The sequence below is a fragment of the Salmo salar genome, chromosome 20 (assembly GCF_965601325.2).
Source record: "Salmo salar chromosome 20, fSalSal1, whole genome shotgun sequence".
NCBI classification, from domain to species: Eukaryota; Metazoa; Chordata; class Actinopteri; order Salmoniformes; family Salmonidae; genus Salmo; species Salmo salar.
Window position 1 is genome coordinate 52,759,091 of NC_138310.1, and position 18,112 is coordinate 52,777,202.

At 45.0% G+C, this 18,112-nt stretch overlaps 1 protein-coding gene across 2 annotated transcripts in view; it reads left to right on the plus strand.

Moving 5' to 3' along the window:
• LOC106580804 (immunoglobulin superfamily member 11) overlaps positions 1 to 18,112 on the plus strand; it is a 100,400-nt gene that overhangs the window by 70,482 nt on the left and 11,806 nt on the right. For both annotated transcript variants that reach the window (XM_014162254.3, XM_014162255.3), the window contains one exon: positions 14,651 to 14,814. In XM_014162254.3, the coding sequence (XP_014017729.2) occupies positions 14,651 to 14,814 (164 nt within the window). The remainder of the gene's footprint in view (positions 1 to 14,650; positions 14,815 to 18,112) is intronic.

Consider the following 18,112-nt stretch of genomic DNA (forward strand, 5'->3'; position numbering starts at 1 on the left):
ACTAGTCTCCCAGTCCCTGCCGCTGAAAAACATCCCCAAGGCATAATGCTGCCACCACCATGCTTCACCGTAGGGATGGTGCCAGATTTCAAAAAGGCTTTACGGCGAAAGCATACCATGCAATTATCTGAGGACAGCGCCCCACACCAAAATACTTTTTCAACCAGCACAGGCGTCACAAAATCACAAATAGCATTAAATAAATCACTTACCTTTTGAAGATCTTCCTCTGTTTGCAATACCAAGGGTCCCAGCTACACAATGAATGGTTGTTTTGTTCGATAAAGTCCTTCTTTATATCCAAAAAAGTATGTTTAGTTGGCGCCAATGATCTCAGTAATCCACTCGTTCAACATGCATACAAACGAATCCAAAACGTTACATGTAAAGTTCGTCCAAACGAGTCAAACGATGTTTCTAATTAATCCTCAGTTACTCTAATATCGCCCTCTCTTCGGCAAATCAGATCCCGACTCCATTTAGCACCTCCCTTCCTATAGGCAGAAACTCAAACAGGAAGTACCCGTGCTAAGGTCTATTCAACGCTGGTCTGACGAATCTGAATCCATGCTTCAAGATTGTTTTGATCACACGGACTGGGATATGTTCTGGGTAGCCTCTGAGAATAACATTGACACTTACACGGACCCGGTGACTAAGTTCATCAGGAAGTGTATAAGGGATATAGTTCCCTTGTTGACTATTAAAACCTACCCGAACCAGAAACCGTGGACAGATGGCAGCATTCGCGCAAAACAGAAAGCGCGAACCACCGCATTTAACTACAACAAGGTGACTGGGAATATGGTTGAATAAAAACAGTGTAGTTATTCCCTCAGTAAGGAAATCAAACTGGCATAACGTCAGTACAGAGACAAAGTGGAGTCGCAACTCAATGGCTCAACGTTTTACTCCCAGACAAGCTAAACACCTTCTTCGTTTGCTTTGAGGATAACATAGTGCCACCGATGCGGCCCGCTCCCAAGAACTGTGGCCTCTCATTCTCCGTGGCCGACGTGAGTAAGACATTTAAGCATGTTAACCCTCACAAGGCTGCCGGCCCAGATGGCATCCATAGCCGTGTCCTCAGAGCATGCGTATACCAGCTGGCTGGAGTGTTTATGGACATATTCAATCTCTCCCTATCCCAGTCTGCTGTCCCCACTTGCTTCAAGATGTCCATCATTGTTCCTGTACCCAAGAAAGCAAAGCTATCTGAACTAAATTACTCTTCGCCCTGTAGCTTTGAGAGGCTGTTTAAGGATCATATCACCTCTACCTTACCTGACGCCATAGACAGACTTCAAGTGGTTTACCGCCACAATAGATTCACAGACGATGCAATCGCCATCGCACTGCACACTGCCCTATCCCATTTGGACAAGAAGAATACCTCCGTCAGATTGCTGTTCATTGACTATAGCTCAGCCTTCAACACCGTAGTACCCTCCAAGCTCATCATTAAGCTTGGGGCCCTGGGTCTGAACCCCGCCCTGTGCAACTGGGTCCTGGACTTCCTGACGGTCTGACCCCAGGTGGTGAAGGTAAGAAACAGCACCTCCACTGTGTTGATCCTCAACACAGGTTCCCCACAAGGGTGCGTGCTCAGCCCGCTCCTGAACTCCCTGTTCACCCATAAGTGCCTGGCCACGCATGCCTCCAACTCAATCATCAAGTTTGCAGACGACACAACAGTAGTAGGCCTGATTACCAACAATAACGAGACAGCCTACAGGGAGGAGGTGAGGGCCCTGGCGGAGTGGTGCCAGGAAAATAACCTCTCCCTCAACGTCAACAAAATAAAGGAGCTGATCGTGGACTTCAGGAAACAACAGAGGGAGCACGCCCCCTATCCACATCGACTGGACCGCAGTGGAGAAGGTGGAAAGTTTCAAGTTCCACGGCGTACACATCACTGACAATCTGAATTGGTCCACCCACACAGTGTGGTGAAGAAGGCGCAACAGTGCCTCTTCAACTTCAGGAGGCTGAAAAAAATTGTCTTGGCCCCCTAAGACCCTCAGAAACTTTTACAGATGCACAATTGAGAGCATACTGTCGGGCTGTATCAGTGCCTGGTACGGCAACTGCACCGCCCGCAAGCGCAGGGCTCTCCAGAGGGTGGTACGGTCTGCCCAATGCATCACCGGGGGCACACTGACTGCCCTCCAGGACAACTACAGGAAGGCCAAAAAGATCATCAAGGACATCAACCACCCAAGCCACGGCCTGTTCACCCCGCTATCATCCAGAAGGCGAGGTCAGTACAGGTGCATCAAAGCTGGGACCGAGAGACTTAAAAACAGCTTCTATCTTAAATAGCCATCACTAGCCGGCTACCACCCTGCTACTCAACCCTGCACCTTAGTGGCTGCTGCCCTCTATACATAGACATGGACTCAATGACCATTTTAATAATGGAACACTAGTCACTTTAATAATGTTTACATACTGCTTTACTAATCTTATATGTATATACTGTATTCTATTCTTGTCACGACTTCCACCGAAGTTGGTTCCTCTCCTTGTTCGGGCGGTACTCGGCGGTCAGCGTCGCCGGCCTACTAGCCATCACCGATCCATTTTTCTTTTTCCGTTTGTTTTGTCTTTGGTTCATGCACACCTGGTTTTCATTTGCTGTAATTCCCGTGTGTATGTTTACCCCTGTTTGTGCGGGATTATCTTCATGTTTCTTGTGGAGGCTTTCCTCAGTTTATTCACGTGTGTTTATATTAGTAAGGAGCGTTGGTTTATTCTCCTTCCGTGAGTAACTGTGAGTTCTCATTGTCTTGGGCGTTTTTTTTGGTGATTGTGCCTGTACCGTTTTTTTGGACTTGCCTATTAAAAGAAACGCTACATTGACATCTCTGCTCTCCTGCGCTTGACTCCTTACCTACCTTCAGAACGAAACCTTAACAATTCTACTGTATTTAGTCAATGCCACTCTGACATTATTCATCCTAATATTTATATATTTCTTAATTCCATTCTTTACTTTTAGATTTGTGTGTATTGTTGTGAATTGTTAGATGCTACTGCACTTTTGGAGCTAGGAACACAAGCATTTCACTACACCCGCAATAACATCTGCCAAATACTTGTATGTGACCAATTCATTTGATTTGATTTGATGACCTTTGCACTCTGTACATTTAATCAGAGGACTAGATGGCAGTCAGAGACGCAGACAGCCTTTTGCTTTCTACCTGCTACCTACCTTGAAATGATCACTGATCTGACGTAATTGAGTGAGGTTACTACAATACCAAATTACTTTGACTAGTTCAGTCAAGTCAGATGAGTGGGTTGTTACCTCAATAAACAAATGAAGGGAGAAGGCATTGTAATAGTATCTGAACAGGGCCGGTGATTTCCTTTCTGGGGTTGAATAGTGATGACCGTTGGGATTAAATGGTAATGTCCATTGTCAGATTCTTTGGTTGGTGGTGTTGCCCTTGTCTGACCAACAGTACCTGTGCACTTTTCAGTCCTCTGACTCTCTTCTGATCTTGTCCTGTACACTCTCAGCCTCTTTTCCATTCTCTGTCAATTTCTCTCTCACTCAGTCAATTTATTTTTCTCTCAAAATAATAAAAAGCTGCGACCTTCGTTACAGGCATTTTCTCCCCAACTTCCCCCCTCTGTCCTGCTTTTGACATCTAGTGCATTCAGAGGCTCTGTCTAACAATCACTTACATTTTTCCCCCGTTTGACAGAGCGTGGGGATCAGATAGCTACTCCTCCTGACTTATACATTAGTTTCCTCTTGTCTTACTCATGTATCTTATGCCATTGTTTCAGGTGTCTAGTAGCTAGATCACTAGCAGTTTACCCGTCATGGAAGTGAAGAGAAACAACTTCGACATGCATGCTAGGCTTGACTAGTCCATGAATGTGCTGTTACAATGCATAAAATAAGCAGGAGTTGAGATTGAGTTCATCGAAGAGTTAATGTAAGACGCCGATCAATTCTGTTGGCTCTAACAACTTGAGCACTACTGATCAACTCACCTGCAGACAGACAGCCAGTGCTGTGCCAGCCCAGGCAGGCAGAGCTCTTTATCGGCAGGCAGTGAAAGGGAGAGACGAGAGGTCTTTTACAAGAGGGGCTATTATCTTCAGGCAGTATGGAGGCCAGCCAGAAAGGGAGGGAGGGTTTACCTGCAGGTCAGGCAGCAAGGAAGGAATAGCCCCTTATCTGCAGGTGGTGTGAGGGCATGCCAGGCCGAGAGTCGAGAAGAAGTGGCTTACCTGTCCTGTCCTGCAGACGGACAGTGTGGAGGGGAGGCCCTATCAGTTACCAATGGCAGAAGCCCCAGTCCTGGAGTGGTTGGCTTGGCAGTGATATAGGGAAGTCCCTATACCGACCAGCCATTGGAGGAGGAGACGGAGCTACTTTTGTCACGTCACAGATGACGCAAAAGCCGTGCTGACCATTGCTAGCTGCTAGGATAATGCTGTGCTTGTTCAAGGCATGGCCTCTCTAGAGACCCAGGAGCACAAGACACCAACACGTTTGTTTTTCTGTTGTTGGGTTGCCTCACTGTTCTGATACAGTGGTTGTATGTAGGCCTATTGATTTATATGTTGTATGTATTAGCTGTATTACAGTATGTACTACTCTACCCTGTTTGCCTTTTGTAGGTGGGGCTGAAGCTTGGTGACAAATGTGGTGGTCTTATAGTGATAAAAACTGTACACTGTACTACTGCAGAAAAGCAACGTAGTCAAGGTAATAATGCTCATGCACACAGACAATGTGTGGCTGTGCCCTGTCCAAGTTGCGCTCCCAGTGTCAACAGTAGTGCTAAGTAGCACTGGCCTACTGCTGTGTGTGTAAAGCCGCAGACACTCTCTGGCCAGGCTGCATCTGCGGGTGACCGAGCCATCTGTCTGCAGCTTTAGCCTTCTTCTTTTCCAGCGCTAGCTAGCTGGGGTTAATCCGGCCATGAGGGGCCCTGGCCTACTTAAACGTTCTGCTCACACACTGTCACTGGTCACTCATTGTCCCTCGCTGCAAGGCTCTTGTGTTCACAGTCACACTGGCCTGGAGTGCTGAGAAAGACCAGGACAGAGTGGCTGGCTGGATGCAGTCCCCTGGGAGAGACTGTACAGTTTGGAGAGAGCTCTGTCTCGTTCCACCCGGGCTTGTGTTTACACATAAACAACATCGCTCACAAATGCCCCTCTTGTCACTGATTGTCAATAATATCAGTGAAAGGGGACATCATGGTCGAGTCCTGCACTAGTAGGCTACGTTTAACTGCAGTGATGCTTCAGTGCTATCCTGTGCATGGCTACCAGCACTTTCTCACCAACCACCACTGCCTGTTTTCTCTGACCTGTGTGGAGACTTGGGAAGATAGCCTTCTCAGTCCTGTGAGGGCTAGCACAGTGGTGTGTATTAGCATGTGGGCTACTGTGGAGCGGGCTACTTTCAGTGTAGGTGGAGCAGAGTGTCTGTGTTAAGGACTGGTTGGTCATTTGGTCTTACTGCTGAGTAGTAGTAGTAGTACTGCAGTGTAAGGTGAGGTAATGTGGGGCAGTGACAGTGTTTACAGTAGCAGTGTAGGGCAGTATTACCCTAAGCTATGTTGAGCAGGCTGCTTCAGCGTGAAGCAGGATAGGGCAGGCAGTATGTGGGCTGGTAAGGGGGATGGCTGTGGCTGGGGTTCACACGGGCCAGGGCCGGGCGGGGGAGGGTGGAGAGGGTTTATGGTTCTTTCATTGGGCTGGGCTCAGCGGGAAGAGAGGGGCAGCTGGATTAGGCCTGGACTGTCATGTGAAAAGTTCTGGCAGACAGCTGACATCATCCGGTGACCAGCTGAATTCCCCAGCCAATCAGCATTGATGTTTTGCAGGGCAGACTGAAGACACTAGGCTAGGCTAAGCTGTTTTGCTACAACCCAGCCGAGGTTGTGTGCAGAAGCTATGGGGACACCTTGTAAAAATATGAATTTGTCTCTTCAATGTAGTCCCTCAGGTGGCTTCAGAGGCTTGAGTCTCATCCCAACACTGTTCTGTTCTCCACATCATGCAAGGAGCTGCATGTTCCTCAGAAACAGCCTCAAAACAGCTTCTAGAACATTGTTTTTCATGTCAAACATTTATGCCACTTTACTGTGGAGGGATTCTATGATGAGGAATTAACAGGTTTAAAAATCAGGGACAAGATGGGTAGTCGTAGTCCATTCATGGAGAAGTTCCTTTATATAGAGGACATCTTAAAGGTTAGCCAGAAAAGGGCCAGTGAAAAGGTTTGAAAGACGTTAGCTAAAGCAGAGACGAAGCAAACAGTGTTGCTTGTTAGAAGAGTGCCATTTCAGAGAACTCTTGTGTTTTTTGCCCCTCTCTGCAATGCTTTGAGCGGAGTCATTTTGATAGTTGCCAAGAAGCAGCTGGGCCCAGCTACCACCTGAGTTTCACATGGTAGGGCCTTGCGGGGCTCTCACAGATCACAGGCCCTCTGTGTGAAAGCACCACGCTGTGAAGCCCCTGGGGCCCCAACAAAGCCAGGGACAAATAACCCTCTGTTTGTGTGTGGCTCCATATTTCTGTCTCATACTGACTTTTTTTGTCTTTAGGAATGCTTTGGTCTGGTTGCTGTCGTTCTGTTGCTGTCCAGAGGTTCAACAGTCATGGCAAGGCCACTGGGAGTGTGTATGAATTCGGAATTGGTGTATATGTGAGAAAGTATTGGGAAGATAGGGATGTACCCTACACAAGCAATGTGCTGCCATTCACATACTTATGCACATCTCTCCTTCCTTTCAGGAGAAGTAGAATAGCACTCATTTTTGCCATGCTGGTAAAGACATCCCAAAAGGGACTATGTTTCATAAATGAATCAAAAAGGGACTATGTTTCCCAGCTGTGTGATGAGGTCAGATCTTTCCTCCATCCTCGAGTGCAGAGTGTTTGTTTTAGCCTCAGGCCACCCAGTGATGTTACAGCCGCAGTGTTCGCCAGCCAGCCCAGCAGCAGTAGATCAGAGCATCAGGGCATCTGTTTGAAACAGAAATAAAAGTAGCGACATGAATAAAAGAAAGACATGAGTAAAAGCACGGGCCTGTGATGCAAATGAGTCGGCTGGGAGTAGAGGAATTTAGAGTGAGGCTGGCTCGCACAGACAGAGGTGCTACTGTGATGGCATGGAGAGCTGCACACAGAGAGAGAATTACATGCTTTCAATTCTGCCCCCTATGCTCATTTGTAGCATGGCAGGCTTCCTATAGGCATCAAGGGCACTGGTGCACAATAGAAGCCTGTTGTCATGTCTTAATCAACTCTGATCCAATGACTCCTTGTGGACTTGTGATCCTAGGAGGACATTCTCACATCATTTAACCACTGTGTGTGTAAGAGAGAGACGGAGAGACAGATCTCCTCTCAGTGGTATGGTTCCCATGCATTAATAAACAGGAACTTTTAACACTCGGCTCCTGGATGAAAGGAGAAAGCTGTTTTAAGCGAGCTGCTCGCTGCAGGCTCTTTTAGGACTGCCTAAGGTGCCTTTTTCCATTAGAGTTCCCTAGGAACACAAACACAGCCTCCCTCCCACTGTCACTGAATGAACATATATATACAGTACAGTCGGCCTCCAGTGAAGAGGGGTAGTGCATAGTAAAGTCCAGTTAACGGTAGTAGTGGTGTCTCCACATCCTTCCAGGCTGGCTCCGTGGCTTTAGTGGTGGAATGGAAGACAGGATGTCTATTAAAAAATCATGGGACGAGTGGGGTAAACAAAATGTGTGTGACATTTTAGCTCATTAGCATTACACACTGTCCTACATAAGCCGAGAGAGGGGGAGCACATCGAGGTAAAGTACTTAGGACTCAAGCGTGAGTGGTTCAACTCCAAACTACAAGACTCGGTTGAGCAATTCAACATGTACACCAATGCTTTTTCATAAAAGGACGGTTCCCTTACTCTTTCTGTGGACAGTTTTATTTACGCATGAGCATTTCTTTCCGAGCCTTTTGGAGCTTCCCCACTGGGCACTGACATCAACTAACGTGAATTCAAAGTGAAATCAACAACAAATGTCACCATGTCAGTAGATTTAGGTTAAATGTTGTGTGAAAAAATAAATACAAATTCTTACGATTACTTTTTGCAAATCCAATCAGTTTTCCACATTGATTCAATGTCATCACATAGAATTTTTGGGTTGAAATTACGTGGAAACAGTAGGTCTGGTGCAGCTCTCTCTCTCACAGAAAAGAGATACATAAAAAACAAACACATGTGAAGTGGTCAACTGATTATTCATGTTGTTTTTGAAACAAACATTCACATACATTTTCACATTCTGGTGACCTTATGAGGGCTTAATAAAATGGGCCTACAGGATCCATTTCCAAACCATATAATTCTATTTTTTTTCAGGTGGTTCTTTACATTTCTCCTTAGATGGTCTCTTATCTAAGGATGGCGGGGGAATGGGTGTGGGGGTGTATTCTGGCAGGTATGCTGGGGCTGTTCTGACTCATCATCAGCCCATTACATTTTAAGACACACCACTAAGTACTTTTAGTAGTCCATTATCAACCATTAAGTACTCAAGTTTTGGTATACCATTTTACAGTCTTGGATATGACCATTTCACTTTTCCACCAACAGGTTAAGCACTGCAACACTATCAGGCATGCCAGCCGATCACTTTGCCTTCCTTTGGCGAGAGATAATGGCTATCTAGCAACTCAAATAACACTCAATTTCCCCAATGCTTTGTCTGTCCCCAAGGGATGGCCAGGCCATGTGCATACATCACTCCAGGCAGTAAGATTTGAGTATGGTGCATTCTGCAGTCACAAGGGCTTAGGCTCTTGAGCACTTGTCCCATAATCCAGTGTTTTGAAAAGGAGACTCCAGCTGTTCAGGGCAGAAAGCTGCAGCCTTGGAGGAGTTTGGGGAGATAAGCGTTTGTGCCTTCCATTTTGCCTCAAGGGCCTTTTTCTTCTTGCGCTACTTCCTTTCTTTGCACTGCTATAGCTACGATATAGAGTTGAGAAAGTATTTAAAAAAGTATGTACATCATATCGTTTGGGTTCAGAACAGACCTGGGTTCAGATATTATTTGAAATCGTCGAAATACTTTGAGCATTTGATTGAGGCTGCCTGGAGTGCAAGATGGGTTGGGTTTGCACTTTTGGGACAATATTGTTGGCTGCTTTGCACCAGGCTAGCTCACTAAGTGCAGCTAAAGTATTTGAAAGAAAACAAATTCTACTAGAATCCAGTTTGGTTGTTTGGGTTCAGAGGTTTCAGTTGTTCCATTGAAATGGGACCTCCATGGCTTTGAAAAAGTCTCCAATAGCCTCCTGACAACCATGTTGTAAAGTAGAAGCAAAGCTTGAGAGCAATTTAGTGGCAGTAGCCACAACATCTTAATATAGCTTATGTCATCGCAGAGAAGTGTTTCATTACACACCCATTGGATTCAAAGGCCCAATGCAGACGTTTTTATCTAAATATGAAATCATTTCTGGGTAACAATTTAGTACCTTACTGTAATAGTTTTCCATTCAAATGGTCAAAAATAAACAAATAGCTTTTTAGCAAACAAATATTTCTTAAGCAAGAATTTCACCAGGACTGTCTGGGACTGGTCTGAGTGGGGAGGGGAAAACTGAAAACGAGTTATTATTGGCAAAGAGGTTTGGAACTCTCTTTGTTATTGGTCTATTAAAACCTATACCGCCTGGTGTTGGCACCAGGCAAGAAAAACTCCCTCATGCAAAACCTGCTGATTATAACATCTTGTGTAGATAGTTGTTGGTTGAAAATACAATCAGGAAATAACACTGATATAATGTTTTCACACTTTCACAGTGTTAGTTTCAGCAGATGTACAATATGATACAAAACCAAGAAAAAACACTTTTGACTGCACTGGGCCTTTTAAAACTGTTGCTAGCCTGTGTGGTACACTATCTCTCAAGACGCGCTCACTGAGATTCTCCTGTTTCTCTCCTTCTGGAGCTTGGGCTGCGGGCTGAAGTGTGCTTGCCAGCGGAACAACGCGTAGGAAGTGGTTTTAGTCAGACAAGGAAGGAGCAACGAGCAATGTGTCAGTGATAATAACGTGACAGCTGGCTACATGCATACTCCTACCTATATCATTGGTTTATGTCGTATCATCATCCTGCATTATGGCAGACAAGGACTCAGGACATGCCTAATTTCTTTAAGTTGATTATGGGCATTGTGTTCCTCACTATGTTCAGATAAGATTACTCCCACTGGGCGTTGAACATAGATGGATGCATTTTACGGTAGGGCGTAACCCAATTGAGGCTTTAATATGTTTAGTGGCTCCAGAAATAGGTTGTTGTACATCCTCCCCCCCCCCCCCCATCTATTTCATGACATATAAACAGGATAACGATTGGTTCATTTGGGATGATAGCACCTTATCAGTATTAGACATGTTTTTCCAAACCAATCCTACTGTTAGTATAGATAGAAAGATCAAATTGTATTTGTCATATGCGCCGAATACAACAGGTGTAGACGTTACAGTGAAATGCTTACTTACAAGCCCTTAACCAACAATGCAGTTTTAAGAAAAAAAGTGTTAAGGTATTTACTCAAATAAACTGAAGTAAAAAAAAATAAAAATAATAATAAGTAAGGAGCAACAATAAAATAACAGTAGCGAGGCTATATACAGGGGGAACCCGTACAGAGTCAATGTACGGGGGCACTCGTTGAGGTAATTGAGGTAATATGTACATGTAGGTAGAGGTAAAGTGACTATGCAGGGATAATAAACAGAGAGTAGCAGCAGTGTAAAATGGGGGGTGGGGTGGAGACAATGCAAATAGTCCGGGTAGCCATTTGATTAGCTGTTCAGTCTAATGGCTTGGGGGTAGAAGCTGTTAAGAAGCCTTTTGGACCTAGACTTGGCACTCCAGGTACCGCTTGCCGTGCGGTAGCAGAGAGAACAGTCTATGATTAGGGTGGCTAGAGTCTTTGGCAATTTTTGGGCTTTCCTCTGACACCGCCTGGTATAGAGGTCCTGGATGGCAGGAAGCTTGGCCCCAGTGATGTACTGGGCCGTACGCACTACCCCCTGTAGTGCCTTGCGGTCAGAGGCCGAGCAGTTGCCATACCAGGCGGTGATGCAACCAGTCAGCATGCTCTCGATGGTGCAGCTGTAGAACCTTTTGAGGATCTGTGGACCCATGCTATATCTTTTCAGTCTCCTGAGGGGGAATAGGCTTTGTCTTGGTGTGTTTGGATCATGATAGTTTGTTGGTGATGTGGACACCAAGGAACATGAAGCTCTCATCCTGCTCTACTACAGCCCCTTCCATGAGAATGGGTGCATGCTCGGTCCTCTTTTTTCTGTAGTCCACAATCATCTCCTTTGTCTTGATCATGTTGAGGGGGAGGTTACCACATTGCCAGGTCTCTGACCTCCTCCCTATAGGCAGTCTCATCGTTGTCAGTGATCAGGCCTATTGCAGTTGTGCTTGGCCATGCAGTCATGGGTGAACAGGGAGTACAGGAGGGGACTGAGCACTCACCCCTGAGGGGCCCCTGTGTTGAGGATCAGCGTGGCAGATGTGTTGTTACCTACCCTTACCACCTGGGGGCGGCCCGTCAGAAGGTCCAGGATCCATTTGCAGAGGGAGGTGTATAGTCCCAGGGTCCTTAGTTAGTGATGAGCTTTGAGGGCACTATGGTGTTGAATGCTGAGCTGTAGTCAATGAATAGCATTCTCACATACAGTGGGGGGAAAAAGTATTTGATCCCCTGCTGATTTTGTAAGTTTGCCCACTTACAAAGAAATGATCAGTCTATAATTTTAATAGTAGGTTTATTTGAACAGTGAGAGACAGAATAACAACAAAAGAATCCAGAAAAACGCATGTCAAAAAAGTTATAAAATGATTTGCATTTTAATGAGGGAAATAAGTATTTGACCCCTCTGCAAAACATGACTTAGTACTTGGTGGAAAAACCCTTGTTGGCAATCACAGAGGTCAGACGTTTCTTGTAGTTGGCCACCAGGTTTGCACACATCTCATGAGGGATTTTGTCCCACTCCTCTATGCAGATCTTCTCCAAGTCATTCAGGTTTTAAGGCTGACGTTTGGCAACTCGAACCTTCAGCTCCCTCCACAGATTTTCTATGGGATTAAGATCTGGAGACTGGCTAGGCCACTCCAGGACCTTAATGTGCTTCTTCTTGAGCCACTCCTTTGTTGCCTTGGCCGTGTGTTTTAGTTCATTGTCATGCTGGAATACCCATCCACGACCCATTTTCAATGCCCTGGCTGAGGGAAGGAGGTTCTGACCCAAGATTTGACGGTACATGGCCCTGTCCTTCGTCCCTTTGATGCGGTGAAGTTGTCCTGTCCCCTTAGCAGAAAAACACCCCCAAAGCATAATGTTTCCACCTCCATGTTTGACGGTGGAGATGGTGTTCTTGGGGTCATAGGCAGCATTCCTCCTCCTCCAAACACGGCGAGTTGAGTTGATGTCAAAGAGCTCCATTTTGGTCTCATCTGACCACAACACTTTCACCAGTTGTCCTCTGAGTCATTCAGATGTTCATTGGCAAACTTCAGACGGGCCTGTATATGTGCTTTCTTGAGCAGGGGGACCTTGCGGGCGCTGCAGGATTTCAGTCCTTCACGGCGTGGTGTGTTACCAATTGTTTTCTTGGTGACTATGGTCCCAGCTACCTTGAGATCATTGACAAGATCCTCCCGTGTAGTTCTGGGCTGATTCCTCACCCTTCTCATGATTATTGCAACTCCACGAGGTAAGATCTTGCATGGAGCCCCAGGCCGAGGGATATTGACAGTTCTTTTGTGTTTCTTCCATTTGCGAATAATCGCACCAAATGTTGTCACCTTCTCACCAAGCTGCTTGGCGATGGTTTTGTAGCCCATTCCAGCCTTGTGTAGGTCTACAATCTTGTCCCTGACATCCTTGGAGAGCTCTTTGGTCTTGGCCATGGTGGAGAGTTTGTAATCTGATTGATTGATTGCTTCTGTGGACAGGTGTCTTTTTTACAGGTAACAAGCTGCAGTTAGGAGCACTCCCTTTAAGAGTGTGCTCCTAATCTCAGCTTGTTACCTGTATAAAAGACACCTGGGAGCCAGAAATCTTTCTGGATGAGAGGGGGCCAAATACTTATTTCACTCATTAAAATGCAAATCAATTTAACATTTCTGGCATGCGTTTTTCTGGATATTTTTGTTGTTATTCTGTCTCTCACTGTTCAAATAAACCTACCATTAAAATTATAGACTGATCCTTTCTTTGTCAGTGTGTAAACGTACAAAATCAGCAGGGGATCAAATATTTTTTTCCCCCCAGGTGTTCCTTTTGTCCAGGTGGGAAGGGCAGTGTGGAGTGCAGTGTGGAGTGCAATAGAGATTGCAACATCTGTGGATCTGTTGGGGTGGTATGCAAATTGGAGGGGGTCTAAGGTTTCTGGGATAAAAGTGTTGATGTGAGCTATGACCAGCCTTTCAAAGCCCTTCATGGCTACAGACGTGAGTGCTACCGGTTGGTAGTGATTTAGGCAGATTACCTTGGTGTTCTTGGGCACAGGGACTATGATGGTCTGCTTGAAACATGTTGGTATTACAGACTCAGTCAGGGACAGGTTGAACTTGTCAGTGAAGACACTTGCCAGTTGGTCAGCGCATGCTCGGAGTACACATCCTGGTAATCCGCCTTGTGAATATTGACCTGTTTAAAGGTCTTATTCAAATCAAATCAATTCAAATGTTATTTGTCACATGCGCCGAATACAACAGCTGTAGACCTTAAAGTGAAATGCTTACTTACAAGCCTGGCTACCGAGAGCATGATCACACAGTCATCCGGAACAGCTGATCCTCTCATGCATGCTTCAGTGTTGCTTGCCTCGAAGCGAGCATTGAAGTTGTTTAGCTTGTCTGGTAGGCTCGTATGACTGGGCAGCTCGTGGCTGTGCTTCCCTTTGTAGTCCGTAATAATTTGCACGCCCTGCCACATCCGACGAGCGTCGGAGCTGGTGTAGTATGATTCAATCTTAGTCCTGTATTGACGCTTTGTTGGCCTATAGAGGGATGGGAACAGTACACATGATGTAGTCATTAGTATTCTTGCTTTTCTTGTATGTATTTAGTTAGTAAATATTTTAATGTGATATTTCAAATTAAGATGTTTAGCTGTGGAGAACAGTTCAAAAGAGTAGCTTCGATATTACTTTGTGTTTATTTTGCTGTGCAGATGGAAATGTTGAGATGGGGTTGGGTATGACTTTGTACCATTAGATTAAACGTGACCTTTTGGTTTGAAATATACTGCATATCCATTTAGAGGTACAATATGCTGGAACTCTACTCTTCAACCATAGGAGATTTGAGAAACACATTCTTGAAGGGAGAGTGGAGAACATCATGCAGCCCTACTTTCTGCCCACGATTCACCAATAACTCCAAGAGCAGGGATTTCAGTGATAATTTAGTCTAAATGAGTTAACCTTAATTTTAGGCTATATCAAAAGCATTTAAATGCTTTCGAGTATGACTTTCTGTTAAATATTTCAGATATAGAGAATGTCTCTATCCACAGTAAATGTTTACGGGAAATGTTTCTATCCACCCACTAAATCTCTCTGTATGTTTTTCTCTGTAGTGAGCGTGAGGGCGTTGGATGTCACAGTGACCCAGAGCAGCATCCAGGTAGCCCGCGGCCAGGCGGCCATCTTGCCCTGCTCCTTCTCCACCAGCGCTGCTCTCAACAACCTCAACATTATCTGGATGGTCATCCCGCTGTCCAATGCCAACCAGCCCGAACAGGTAACCCTCCTCTAAACATGTGTATATGATCTGTGTAGTCTGTGTGCCTCGAAACCGTGTTAACCCTCTGAGCTAAAACCTAGGCATTAGCTGTTGAAAGTCTAAAGGTCTCAGACAAGGTTACCGGCCCATACACCACCATCACATCCCTCTCCACAGATCCATACATCTACGCCCTCTCCTTAACCAACAAAATCTCTCAACACAACGTTATTGACGGGCCAGACTGGTCACCTCAATGAGGATTTGTGAATATACTGTACTGTATTCCCATGTGACCCACATCAGTCGCACTTCGGACAATAATCACACCGCACGCATCTGTGCCAGGCCCCTGGGTATTGAAGTGTTTTCAGCGTGGCGTACGGCACTTACAACACACGCTTGGCCCACCAGACTAATCCGTGTGAATATGACGCATGTGCAGACTTTATCTATAGCCGAGCCAGAACCGGATGTAAGCGGCTGCTCCTGCATGCCCAAAGAAGGTCGCTGTTGTGTTGTAAGGCCATGAAACAAAGCACGCAGGTTTCTCCTGGCCCTTTGATTCGGTCTGATTTCCTCTCATCTGCAGCTGCAGGCGTCACAACCTCACCTGCCTCCAACACGTTTAACCTCATCCACATAACGTAATAATTTTCTGCACTAATTAACCTGGAGCAGCTGTTCACACCACACACACACACAGGCGCACACACACACACACACACACACACACACACACAAACAGGCAGTCAAGCACACATATGCGTGAAAACACACACACATACATACATACATACATACATGCATGCATGCATACATACATACAATGAGAAGTAATAAACACACTTACATGACACACACACAGTAACCACACTCAGGAAAACATACATAGAGGTGCATGCAGCTGAAAAAAATCCAATCTTATCCAAATGTTCACACACACGCACCATGCTCACACACCACACCTACACACAAGGTTGCACTGCACAGGTATGTACACAGAGGCTGTTTTGACACAGTCAAAATGCACAGATGGAGAGTGATTTGCTAACGTAGAGCCATCGGCTGTCTTAACCTCCTTCATGCCTGTCTGAGCACCCTTTTGGTGTAAACGGCGAGGCTCGGGAAACATTGTGTCTGGATGATTCTAGCAGGAAGGAATTATTCCACCACATTCATTTGGTGATGTAGTCTCAGTGGAGTACAGATGTGGTGTGTGTGTGTGTGTGTGTGTGTGTGTGTGTGTGTGCGCGCGCCACCTCAGGCTTTCAGGCACCACTACAACAGGAAGAAGACACAGTCAGCTCTAGGCTAGCACGACAACACCTCATCAGAGCTACAGTATAGGTACAGTAAAGTATTGAAGACACCTACACTCATCAACTTGGGCAAAGTAGTTTGAGTGCAGCACAAGCATGTGAAATTCGCCACACGTTGCAATAGATACAGTATGTTTTGAGTCAATACCAGTAGAATATTTACCCGGTAACAAGCTAGTAAATACATACAATAATGACCTAATATGCTTACCTCTTAACTCTAACTTAAGATCTAACTTTTTTGTATTTTCTTGCAAAACAGAATTAACATCGGTAAGAACTGTGTCATTGTCTGTAGTTGCCATGCTTATTAAAGGTTAGTTACAGAAGTTGTTCGCTAAGAGTTATATTGGAATAGTCCCAGTAATATAAGGTATTGCCGTAATCCATACCAGCATTTTGTGCCTGTGCAAGAGTTCAGTAAATGTTTGAAACATGGAGAAACTTCTATTACAAGCGTGCTAGTACTGCTTCTTCATGTTGTCTGGTGGGCTGTCTGAAAAGTTCACAGTGGTTTGAATGTACACCGCTGCCAGTGTTGCGACAGCACAAGGTCACTGTAGGAAATGGCTGTCATGAATGATTATGTTTCGAGCCATACACCATGCATAATTTCTGAAATGATCTCATAAATGTAAGTTTATGACACATACATTATTCCTGGTAGAAAACAGACTACAATGAAAAGCGTACAGTCATTTAAAGTCCTACGGTTTGTCACGTGTTAAGTTTGATCACAGTATTCCATTCCATGATTTTTAGATGATATAAAAATGATATGATTTATATTCATTTATAGGATTTGTCTTTCTAAAAGAACCACGGGAGTCTTTTGGACGTCAACATTCTAATGTTGGGACTATGGAATGAAAGGCAGCCTTTACAATGCACACTAACTCTTCCTCACTTACCAGACATAGGCCTATGCATACTTGTTTGTTTACTAGTGCAGACTCTCTCTGACTGCTTCGTGTATTTGGTATCTTTTAGACCATCCCTGAGGTTATAAATAAGATAGAAATACGTTGTTGAGAGTTTAGTTCACCCAGCTCTAGATTAAAACACTCGACACTCATAAACCATCAACATTTTAGGCTGACTGACGATGTGATGCCTCTGCTCACTTCGTAAAGAGAGCTCTTCTAATTCTTCTGTTTGTTTACTCTAATCTTCCATGTTTAGGCTCAGATTAAACGGGCAATCTGCAGTCGCTACATACATTGTTGGACTGATATGTACCCATTTGATTCTTGAAGAATATCACTTATTAATGCCTCATGAGCTTAGTTCAACTGTCGTATCCCATCAGGACCCAAAATAGAAGCAGTTTTTATTCCAATGTTTATAAAACAGAGTAAATGTAAAAAAAGTCAGTATAGCCTCAAAATATGGTTTCAACTATACATTTGATAGCATTGATGGTCAGTACTTGTGTCCATAGATCTGTCTATGAATTTCAGAGTGGTTACATTTCTCCAACCCCATCCCTCAGCTTTTTAACGAAACAGTGGTGGGGAGAACGCTTTGTTGACGTTTCAACTGCTGATTGACGCTTTAATGCAGAAAGCGTGCAGATGGTGAGGCCTGGTGTGTAGAGCCTTGGAAATGAATCTGTCCATTCTTCTTGACTCCCTAATAAAACACTGCTGTATCCTGATGCTAGGTGTTACAGGAAGTATAGTAGATGATCCAGACCAGGGTCCTATTCACTAGGCATGAAACGGAAAAAAATGGGCTGAAACTATCTGAACTTGCCCAATAAGAAACGCTTGTTTTTAACTTTTTGCAATGTTTTGCTTTACGTTGTGCCCTAATAAATACAACCCATGTCATGGCTGATGAGTGTTGGGAGGGGGGTTGTTCAGTGGTTTACAGGCTGGTAGACGGGATGGGAAGGCAGAGGGATATGGCAGTGGACATGGTCTTTGGGGCCAGGCCAGTTCTTACTAGGGATCACCGCCATCTGCACACTGTCCATGACCTCTTTTCCTGGC